The 11,408-nt window shown below is 29.4% G+C and overlaps 3 protein-coding genes across 3 annotated transcripts; 2 read left to right on the plus strand and 1 right to left on the minus strand.

The window, feature by feature from the left end:
- Window positions 1-2,011: 2,011 nt before the first annotated feature.
- BX663DRAFT_526356 (kinase-like domain-containing protein) lies at window positions 2,012-5,322 on the plus strand. Its single transcript, XM_051529892.1, has 4 exons — window positions 2,012-2,380; window positions 2,478-2,781; window positions 2,927-2,959; window positions 3,032-5,322. The coding sequence occupies exons 1-4, from the start codon at window positions 2,162-2,164 to the stop codon at window positions 5,224-5,226; spliced, it is 2,751 nt and encodes a 916-aa protein (XP_051378006.1). The 5' UTR covers window positions 2,012-2,161; the 3' UTR covers window positions 5,227-5,322.
- Window positions 5,323-5,462: 140 nt separating this feature from the next.
- Window positions 5,463-7,742, minus strand: BX663DRAFT_556218 (Sodium/sulfate symporter; the record flags this gene model as incomplete). Its single annotated transcript, XM_051531698.1, has 8 exons — window positions 5,463-5,618; window positions 5,674-5,967; window positions 6,103-6,255; window positions 6,336-6,613; window positions 6,684-6,866; window positions 6,922-7,286; window positions 7,394-7,553; window positions 7,616-7,742. The coding sequence occupies 8 exons, from the start codon at window positions 7,740-7,742 to the stop codon at window positions 5,463-5,465; spliced, it is 1,716 nt and encodes a 571-aa protein (XP_051378007.1).
- Window positions 7,743-10,040: 2,298 nt separating this feature from the next.
- Window positions 10,041-11,373, plus strand: BX663DRAFT_480806 (uncharacterized protein). Its single transcript, XM_051524345.1, has 3 exons — window positions 10,041-10,674; window positions 10,758-11,042; window positions 11,129-11,373. The coding sequence occupies exons 1-3, from the start codon at window positions 10,111-10,113 to the stop codon at window positions 11,177-11,179; spliced, it is 900 nt and encodes a 299-aa protein (XP_051378008.1). The 5' UTR covers window positions 10,041-10,110; the 3' UTR covers window positions 11,180-11,373.
- Window positions 11,374-11,408: the final 35 nt, after the last annotated feature.

The raw sequence follows: 11,408 nt of genomic DNA on the forward strand, positions 1-11,408 counted from the left end.
CCCTTTTCTTTTCAAACAAAGTAGTCGTAAGCACTTTTGACTAATAAATGATTTATCTTTTTTTTTTTTTTTTTTTTTTTGGAGGGCTTTAAAAGAAGAATCAACAAGTTGGTATCAGTAATCTTCCTTCTACAAAAGAACAAGTTTAAATATATCTTGCCTAAATCTACCAGTTCTTTAGTAACTTTGTCTAAAGATATATTGTTACACCTTTTTTTTTTTTTTTTTTAATAATTAGTAAAAGCCAAATGTCTCTTTTTGATGTAGGCTTCTAAAACATAATTTATGATACGATCTGGAAATCTTTTCTTTGTTCAAGCAGGTTTCTATAAATATATAAACTGATAGATTAGGTACCACTTAACTCTTTATAAGCCTTTTTCTCTTTCTTTCTCCCTTTCTTTATTTGTTTGTTTTCCCTGATCATCGTTATAAATGGAGCTATTCTTTGCAGTTAAAACGTGCCATTTGTATAACAGCTTAAAGTAAGTACATAAAAAGAATGCACGGGACATAGTACTACAATTGCTAGTAGATTTTACCTCATAGGCCGGAGTTTATTTAGCCATTTAGAGACGTATTTAATCGATCAGGTAGCTCGTCCTTCCTATTATTTCCCCTCCCCTCTCTCTCTCTCTTTTTTTTTTTTATTTTCCTATATAAACTTTTTATTAAAGATATAAATACACTGTATTAACTATAGATATTTGAATACAAATAGAACATCAAATAATTCCTTTATTCTCATTATCGTATTTTTCTAAATAAATATATGTGTATAAATATATCGTTTGTTTAAATCGAATTAAGAGACTTGTATGATACTTTTATTTCCCCTTTCTAATACAAACATACCCTACTGCTTTGAAAAAAAAAAGGTAAGTGATATAGCTCTATTAGATAAATAGGCTGATGAATGAAAGTAAATATCGTTTTCATAAAAAAGATAGAAATGAATGAGCAAGTACAACAATAAGGGCATATGTTCCTAATGTTTCTGTTTGCTAGTCGTGAAATACATATACATATACATATACATATATATATATATATTCCATTCAAATATCACTATCTTGACTATATTACGTAAAAAGTACATGGTTGTGACATATATATTAGGTAAACAACAGTACAAACTTCTTAACCGTGAGACATAAAGGAAATCGATTTAGACTAAAAAAAAATGGGATTTTCAACTACTGTGTGTGTGTTACTTTTTTTTTTTTTTTTTTTTTTTTTTTTTTTTTTTGCGATTAAAATATATAATTGAAATAGAGGAGACTTTATAGATTCTTCTACTTGACTCTTTTTTTTTATATATTAAATAATAAGAGTTTACTCCCAAAATTTACACATTTTGAGTGTGTATGATGGATAAATAAATACAAGTTACACATGTGTATGTATTTGCATAGAGAAAATGCTCACATTACTCTATTTTATTTCAGGTTTATAACCATAAAAAAAAAAGCTTATTTGTAATTCCAAATATCACATGTATGAATTATTTTGAACAAGTATTTTCTAATGAATAAAAAGAAAGAAAGATATAGAGTAATCTATGATGGATAGTCTTGTTCTCTTTATGTAATATTTAACCATTTAAAGAAGTTATATTTTTATTAATCATATACCCTTGAAGAGAAAAAGGAGAGGAAAGGAGCATCGTTTTCATTAAATTTCAAGGAATTTTTAAGGGCAGAGAAAATAAAAAAAAAAAGAGAGAGAGAGAAAACAAAAATGGCACAGACATTCTTGTTGATTTTACATTTGAAATTCCTTTCATAATCAAACTAATAATACAATACTCCAACATCATGATGAAAAAAGTTCTCTTTTAATTTCACCTCTTTTTTTTTTCTTTAGGTAGTTTCTTTATCTTAACCTTCCTCTCGCTCTCTCGCTCTCTCGCTCTCTCTCTCCTTCTCTCTTTTCTTTCCCCTTCAAACATGACATTATTCTTTTCTTCTACTCTTTCTCCCCCAAGCCCCCTCCTTTTTTTTTTTTTTTTTTTTTTTTTAACAAAATGGTGTAACAAAAAACAAAGTTTCTCTAAGAAGGAATTCAACATATTTTTATTATTATTATTTCCTTTTCTTTTTTTATCCTTTCTTTTCTTTTCTTTTTCTTTTCTTACTTAATTTCTTTTTTTTTATAATTTATGACAGTAAGCGAAGAGAAACCAGTTAATAATAGTGCTCGACGACGTTCAAGTGTTGTTTCAACGAAAGCAACTAAAGATGGATTAACTCGTAAACATTCTGAACGTCATCAAGTGATGCAGATTCAAAATTATATTATTTATCGAAAAACCATTGGAGCAGGTTCAATGGGGAAAGTGAAGTTAGCTGAATGTCTTGATGATATTCATAAACAAAAAGTAATAAATAAATAAAAATTAGATGAAATAATAATAATAATAGCAAGTTAATTAAAATACACATATAAATAAATACATATATATATATATTATAAAGTATGCAGTTAAAATCATGCCTAAAATGGACCCTAACTTGATAAAATTAAACTCAAATAAACCAAGGGATCCAAAGGATACACCTGAAGAAAGAGAACAGAGAACAATTCGAGAAATGGCTATTATGCGTTTATTACGACATCCAAACATTTGTCAATTAAAAGAATATATCTCTGAGGGAGATAAATATTACATGTTTTTAGAATATGTCGACGGTGGTCAATTATTAGATTATATCATCAAAAATGGGAAGCTACGTGAAAAACTAGCAAGAAAATTTTCACGACAAATTATTAGTGCAATAGGTATTTTATATTATATACATGTCATCCATACAAAAAAAAAAAAAAAAAGGGAAATCTCTTTTCTTTTCCTCCTTCAATCACTTTATATATACATATATATATGTGTATGTGTCAATATATATACTTATCTATAATAAAATTATAGATTATTGTCATAGAAATTCAATTGTTCATCGAGGTCAGTATCTTTTTTTTTTCTTTTTTGATATAATTTTACTATATAAGCAAATTTATTAATAATGTATTTAAGATTTGAAAATTGAAAATATCCTTATTACTCGTACTGAACAATTAAAGATTATTGATTTTGGTTTATCCAATCTCTATTCACCTACTCAACAATTGGATACGTTTTGTGGCTCACTTTATTTTGCTGCACCAGAGTTGTTAAACGCTCGACAGTATACTGGACCTGAAGTAGATGTTTGGAGTTTTGGCGTTGTCTTGTATGTCTTGGTGTGTGGGAAGGTTCCGTTTGATGATAGTAATCTACCAGCATTACATGAAAAGATTAAAACTGGAGTGATAGAGGAGTATCCTGAACATTTAGGGAAAGAGTGTGTAGATTTATTATCTAGAATCTTTGTTGTGGATCCTGGTCGACGTATTACGTTAACAGGTATTAAAGCGCATCCTTGGATGAATAAAGGTTATGAAGAACCTATTCGAAATTATCTACCACGCAGAGAACCTCTTGAAAGGATCGATATGGAGATTATTCAAGGGATGGATGGGTTTGGATTAGGTAATCCGTCAGAGATAAAGGAAAAATTAACAAAGATCATCTCTTTCCCTGCTTATCAAGAGGCTGCATTAAAAATTGTTGAAAATTATCAAATCTCTACAGCCCTTGACGATCAACTAACAAATAAATCTCGGTGGCGACGTAGTCTGTCATCTACTGTACGTAAAAAGAAATTAGACCTATCGGATGATTTTCAATCATTACCTGCCATGTACGATCCTCTCATTTCAATCTATTATCTCGTAAAGGAAAGAAAGGAGACAGAAGAAAGGAAAAAACAATTATTAAGTGCACCCTCTGCTCCTAAAAATGCTCTGAGTAGATCCACTAGTACATTTGTGACAGGCAGAAAATCAAATCATTCAAGTTCCTTACTACAAGACTTTAGTCATGTCAATAACAAAATGACTTTAACACGAAGAAGAACATATGATGCATCTAAAAAATTACCTGCTTTACCTCCTTTCACCGATCATTCATCTAACTCTAGTCACTTGAAAACTAAACAATCTTCTTCTTCTTCAACAACAACAACAACAGCAACTACTACAGCCGCCGCTGCTGCTGCTGCTGCCACGCTTCTTTTACGAAAGAAAAGTTTACAAGCTGTCAAGAAGCTTGGCATCATTCGATCACCCACTATTAAAAATATAAATCACGAAAATTCATTTACAAATGATGAGGATACTACTACAAAGCAATCCATGGGAGAAAATAAAGCAAAGAAACCATCTTCGAGTAGTATCCCATTTACTACTTCATCATCTACTACTACTGCTACTACGACATCATCAACAACGAATGAAAGCCAACTACTAAAGACTAGAATCGAATATAATCATAACCTAGTTCCCTCAACTAATTTAATAGTAGCAGCCAGAAAAAAGGCTCGCTGGTTAAAGTTGGACTTTAAACAGAATACGACTCTATCAACTCAAGAACATCAATCGACGATACATGTAGACCATCCTAAAAGACCTTCATGGAAAAGATTATCTATGCATCGTAAAAACTCCACTCAACTTTCATTGGACCCCATCTCTCATGAAGATTTTCCTAATTCCTACTTGAGTCCTACATCCCCTACTCATCATCATCATCATCCTATTCATCCTATTGAAGGTGAATCTACTTCTAGACCTATCGTAATGACAACTAGTATATCAGAATTTGCTCCACATAAACTTAAAAAATCAAATTCACCATCATCATCATCATCATTATCATCATCATCGTCTTCTTCTTCATTATCCATGGTAACAACAAAAACTTCACTTAAGAGTATCTTTCAATTTAATAATCGAAATCACTTATTTCGTATGTCACGGAAAGAACTCATGGAAAACTTGGAACATGTACTATATCAATTAGGGATCGAGATCCTTTCCACTGAGGGATATCAAGTGAATTGTAGTTGTAAACGGTACGTCATAGATCATTATATTCCAAAGGAAGATAAAGAACACAAGACATTCAACTATGACCATCAAAACATCTTGTTTTTTATTTTGATCTATGAAGCAAGATGGGCAAGAGGAAAGATTGGTATTAAAATCAAGGAACATATACATCATAATGGTCTCACTCGTCATCCAAATATATACAGTAAACAAGTATTTCAAAACTTGTATCATGATATATTAGATCAGATCGAGGCCAAATCAAAAAAAGAAAAATCAAAAAAAGAAAAAAAAAAGTAGAAACTAGTTTATAGATTAGATTAGATTAGATTAGATTTAGATAGATATTAAAAAAAAAAAGATAAAAAGAGTGGGATTGGAGAGAAGAGAGAAATCCATTTCTTTTTTTTTTTTTTTTTTAAAAAAAAGAAAAAAATTTTACTGACTTACTATTCATTCCTTACTATTATATTTTAATAAATTATTTCTCTCTTTCTTTTATTATTATTATTATTATTATCCAAGCATATATTAGTTCAATACCAAGCAAGAATCTTCCACCAACCCATACCGATGGTAAAATAAATAGTCAGATAAAATATTGCCATTTGGATACCAACGATAAACCATTTCTTACGACTAACATATCCAGAAGCAAAGTACATGGTAAAACTTCCAGTAGAGAAAGTTGTCTACATATATATATTAGATAATTATACAATACATATATATATACTTCGTTATTACCATACAACCACCTAATGCACCAAAATAAGCTAATAAACAAGTTAATATCATGGGATTTGCTTCTAATGCATGACCTGCATCAAAAAAGGTTGCTACAAAGGCTACTGTATGTGCACTTAATGATGAAAACATAAATGTAGTAAAGAAATATGCGATAGCTAAGGAAGGTACAGCAGGTAACTTGAAATATTCAATAGTTTGTGAGATTTGAAGTCCTAAAAATCTGGATGCACCTGATTCTGATAACTGTGAAGCCATTGTGATAAATCCACCTAGCCAAAAGAGTGTCTCCCACTATTTATATAAATATATGAATCATATAAATTTTTTTTCTTTTAGGGGGATAGGAAAAGAGTGAGAAAGAGAGAGAGAGAGAGAGAGAGAAAGTAAAAAAATAATATATATTTATACGTATATGTATATATTTACAGCGTTTATATTATTGGTAACATCTTTCCAAGTCATAGTACCCAAATAGAGTAAAACGGTTATACCTAATAATGCAACCAAAGTAGTATCAATACCAGTATGACTTGAAGTAATCCATAGTGCTAAACATATACAAAGGACAATACAAAGTTGCTATTTATACTTAAAATTGATTATTATTTCTGTTTGGGGAGGGGGGGGTTCATATTTCATATTTATAGTATGATATGTACCCATTCTTTAAGGGACAGAGGTCCCATTTCCTCTAGTTCTTTAAAAGCATGTAAAGTTATATTATCGTCTTCATTTGATTCTAAAGAGGATCCTCCTTCTAATTGATTGTCTTTGTCCATTTTAAATATACCGCAAGACCATGATAAAAGAAGAGGTGAAAGGATAGCACATACAAAAACAGGTACACAACTTCCAGTAATCCATTTCATAAAGTCAAAATGCAAATTTGGATACAACATATTAGCTTTTGCTAAAACAATAGGATTTGGAGCCATACCTTTGTGATAATTAGAAGAAAAAAAAAACGTTGAATTATCAAAATGTTGAATATGTATTTTATAAATTACCTGTCAAATAAGCTGAAGCGGATAATAAATTTGCATGAGCGCCTACTAATATTAAAAATTCATTTACTTTTGGATTTTGTAAAGGTGAAGAATTGAATGAAATAGCAATTGAGTTAACTATAGGTAAAATGATACCACCACCACGAGCAGTATTACTAGGCACAAAGGGAGCCAATAATAATTCTATCATTCATGATTATTAATGTTTCTAGCATTATATGTATATATATATATATACCTGATAAAAGAATAGCATAAGCAAGTCCTAAAACACGTTTACCAAATGAGCGAATCATCAAAAGTGAAATTCTTTTCCCAAGTTTTGTCACTTCTACTGCTTTCCCTAAATGAAAGGCAGCAAAGATCAGCCATACAACTGAGCTTGAAAATCCTTCAAGTGATTGGTAAAAGGCTTGATTATGACCCTGACAATTTAATAATGTTCCTGTGACTGGATCAAGTTCACCACAGAGTCTGCACTCAATGCTACGACTACTGTCTATTGTCCTACATTGAAATGAGCTAGTCAAGGATAATAATACAAGAGCGCTTAGAACAAGGACTGATGTATCAACTGATGTAGTTATTAAAGCAAATATGCAGCTAAGTAAATATATACATATATATATATATTTATAATGATTATAACTTTATTATCCTAATAGAACAAACATGGGGTTTTTTTTTCTTTGGTTCCTTTTTCTTGTTACCTTGTAAATACAGCCAAAAGTCGAATAGATGTTAATGTAAGTTCATCTGTTGGTGTTGTACCAAACCAAATAATCGATCCAAGTAGTATAGATGGCAAGAGACTAAATAAAATAGATTGTCCAAGCACTCTTTGGTAAATCTTTTTAATTATACAAATGACTAAATAATACATGCTTAAATACAAAAAGGGGGAAAAAAAAGTAATTTCTATTCACTTGTACCTGATTTATTGTCTATGTTTATATCATGAAAGTGTTTAGAGATTAAAGGTGTTTGTTCATTTATTAATTGATTATCTTCTTGTCTAATTTTTGTGTTCAAAAGATCTATCTGATCTTCATTCATCATTGTAGAGCAATATTGGCAAATAAAAGATAGAAAGAGAAAGATAGATCAAGTATATATATTATTGCAAAATTGTTAAATATCGTGATCATTTATTATTGTATTTTAAAGTTAGATACAGCTGATTTTAACCCTCTATGTGTATGTATGTGTGCGTCTTCTATTTTATCACATATATATGTGTAATATACCATAAATGGGAAGAGGAATTCTGTAATGATCTTTATGAATACAAGTCATTTGTCTTAATTTTTCTGTTTTTTTTTCTATTTACATGCACTTCTCGAGATACTGAAATAAGTTGACATATATCACATGCAATATATTTAAATATACACTATGATAAGGTCGTAATAATAATAAAGACAATAGCAGAAACAGTCATAATAAATAGAATGGTACAAACACAATAATGATGTATATGTAATATTGCATTCATGTATTATAATTATTATAGTGTATGACTCTATATCCTAAATGAAATATGAAATTAATAACCTGCATTTGTTATTCTATGCAGATTGCATTAGCCAATCAATTTCAAAAAAAAATATATTATTACTATTATTATGAACTACTACTTTTTTTTTCTTCTTTTTTCTTACAACATACATAACTCTACAGATATTTTTTCCTTCTTTTGTTAACATTAAATATATTTTCATATTATAGATCATTTACTTTTTAAGAAAACACATTTAGCAAGTTACACGTCGTGCTAATTTAGCAGTAATATCCATGTATACAATTGCATATTTATTTAATTATTTATTTATTTATTTTTTTAGATCCATTCAAGTACATCATAAAATGATATTATATTTCCCGGGTTAGAAAACAATGAAACTGAACAACCTCCTGACAGTCAGAAAAAAAAAAAAAGAGTTACTCTCAATAAAATTTACATGCAGTAGATACCATTAGTTAAATTAACCTCATTGATCGATACTAAAGACAATTATAGATTATCTTCTATAATACCTCCATTCTTGTTAAATATACCGTTATATGTGTAATGATATTTATTCATGTAATTCCCATTGAGGAATGATTATAGTTGGAAGAAAGTGTTTTGAGATATAAATAGTCATTATTATACGCTTTCTCTACTAGGCTTCATTCGCGGGTATAGTCAGCTAGATCAATCTTTATTGACTGAGATTAATTTACAAACAGGGCATAAATAAATGTCAAACATGATAACCTTAACTATTTATAGGATACGATTTTCCTTATCCTATTATGTATGTCATAAAGATATCTATTTTGTACTCATTTTGTAAAAAGAAAAAAAGAATAATTCTTTCAAGCATAAAAATGCTCCTAATAAATTGAAATGACTAACATTATGTTGACCGTTTATCTCATTAAACCCTGTCGTTTAGCTTCTTGCATGTTCTTCATTGAACGTAATGGATATCACCTTGGATGACTGCCAGGTGGGCCATTCAACTTATTAAACCCAATCATCTCATGCTACTATTTGACTCTCTCTAAATACATTATCAGCTTACGAATGCCTGAGGACTATTAAGGATCATCTCCTCTTTTTCTTGAATAAGCTTTTTATACATTAACTGTGCGTATATTTCGGTCTATTTACCCTTAATTTGTTCGTTAACTCGTTATTTGTACAAGTCTTCATAAACTTGATTACCCCCCCTTTTTTTTTCATTAATGAACTAACCCGAGCAATGCTGATATGATTTATATCTTTAGCGATATATAAGTGTGCGTATATGTGTGTATTTAGGTTGTTATTATTATCTTTTCTATTTGCTATAGAAGGAAAGATGTGAATTATTGGCTAATTAATAGATACTATTGCATAATAATTAATACTGAATGATGATGATAATCAAAAGAACATCAATGTATGCATGTATTATATCCTGGCTTGATAAAAGGAAAATAAGTGCACATTCATACATGCATGTTTTACCTTCAAAAAAATAAAATAAAATAAAAAATAAAGAAAAAAAACAAAAAAATATAAGCCACTGCATATCAGTATTAATAATAAGTACTTTGTTTATTATTAAAATGACGATAATTATTTAAAGAGTAAAACGTGATAATAGAAAAGAAGACAAAACGCGTTTATAAAAACAAAAAGGAAAAGAAGGAAGAAAGAAAGAAAGTGGCGGCCATGCGACGAAGGCCCCCCCTTTTTTTTTCCAATGGGCTTAGAAAAAAAAAAAAAAAAAAAGAGTACAAAATGATGATGTTACTAAAAATACAGCAACAAGAAACAATATAAAAAAAAAACAAAATAGAATAAAATAAAATGTATTACTGCCAAGACATTTTAGCTTCTTTTTCTTTTTTGTTGCTAGTTTTTTTTTTTCTTTCTTCTTTTTAACAAAATAAAATGTCAGCATCATCAAATTATAATAATGGATATAATAATAATTATTATGCACAACCACCTCCTTTACCGCATCATATAGAAATGTCCCAAGAAACAATAGATCCATATGGTATGAAGAATGTGCCTGTAAGCTCTCCTCCACCTTATCCTGTCTATAATAATGTCGGTATAGGCTCATCTCCACCTCAAGCAGCAATGAGAGACTCATTATCTGATATAAAACTCATGAGACATTATGATTCCGATGATGACATGGAAAAAATTATTCCTAGAGAAAGAAGAAAGCGCTCTTGCATAGATAAACTTTGTTGTGGCTGTTGTACATGTTGTCCTAAATGGCTTCGTTGGTGTACTTGTATTTTATTTATTATTATTGTTATTATTGCCATCATCATTGGTGTTCTTGTTGGTATTTTTAAAGTTCCAACTGTTCAATTTACTGGTCTCGAACAAGAACCTTCGTTTGCTTTTACAAATAATGTTCTTTCTATAACGTTTAATGTTGGTATTAGTGTCGATAATCAAAATTTTGAATCTCTTTATTTCGATAGGATCAAAGCTGATGTAAGTTGTATTTTTTAATGAATGAATGAATGAATATATTTTTTTAAATTAAAATACATGTGTGTATATTGAATTATTTTTAGGCTTATTATCCTTCACCTTATAATACCTATATAGGAGGTGGCAGTGTAACAGGTGTGGATATAAAATCCTTTGCAGTAACCAATATTATTTTCCCTTTTGTTATCAATGTAAATTCGTCTGATCCTAGTCAACAAGGCGTTATTATGGATTTAGCTACTCGTTGTGGTCTTGATGGAAGTGCCCCACAAAAGCTTGATTTTAATTATTATGTTTATCCTACAGTTAAAATCATTGGTATTTCTATTACACCAAAAATTTCTAAAACCATGAGCATTAATTGCCCAGTAAGTTGTAATAATAATAATAATCCCCTTTGTGTCAAAATCTAACCAATCATAACCATCTTTTTTTTTATTATTATTATTATTAGACATCTGAATTAAATTCCATATTAGGTGGATTATTTGGTGGTTCCTCTTAAAAGAATCATGTAAATGTACATTTTTATTTTTATGCTTTAATGCCCCCCTCCCTTTTTTTTTCTTCTTTCTTATATCTCTTCTATTACATATTTCACCCATGTATGCGTAATAGCTATGTTAAAGAAAAATTGGGGGGTTTTTTTTTTCTTTTTCTTTTTAATTCTTATTTGTGTATAAATTTATTTATTTCTTTATATGTGTAATGAATGAATGGTTATTATATAATTA

Source organism: Cokeromyces recurvatus (genome assembly GCF_025118155.1).
Source record: "Cokeromyces recurvatus strain NRRL 2243 chromosome Unknown BX663scaffold_46, whole genome shotgun sequence".
Lineage (NCBI taxonomy): Eukaryota > Fungi > Mucoromycota > Mucoromycetes > Mucorales > Mucoraceae > Cokeromyces > Cokeromyces recurvatus.

Bases quoted from the DNA above. Each gene is read 5' to 3' on its own strand.
- BX663DRAFT_526356 (XM_051529892.1), top strand. From the start codon at position 2,162: ATGACAGTAAGCGAAGAGAAACCAGTTAATAATAGTGCTCGACGACGT. The intron at 2,381-2,477 runs GTAATAAATAAA...TATATTATAAAG, and splicing joins ATGATATTCATAAACAAAAA to TATGCAGTTAAAATCATGCC. The intron at 2,782-2,926 runs GTATTTTATATT...ATAAAATTATAG, and splicing joins ACAAATTATTAGTGCAATAG to ATTATTGTCATAGAAATTCA.
- BX663DRAFT_480806 (XM_051524345.1), top strand. From the start codon at position 10,111: ATGTCAGCATCATCAAATTATAATAATGGATATAATAATAATTATTAT. The intron at 10,675-10,757 runs GTAAGTTGTATT...AATTATTTTTAG, and splicing joins TCGATAGGATCAAAGCTGAT to GCTTATTATCCTTCACCTTA. The intron at 11,043-11,128 runs GTAAGTTGTAAT...TATTATTATTAG, and splicing joins CCATGAGCATTAATTGCCCA to ACATCTGAATTAAATTCCAT.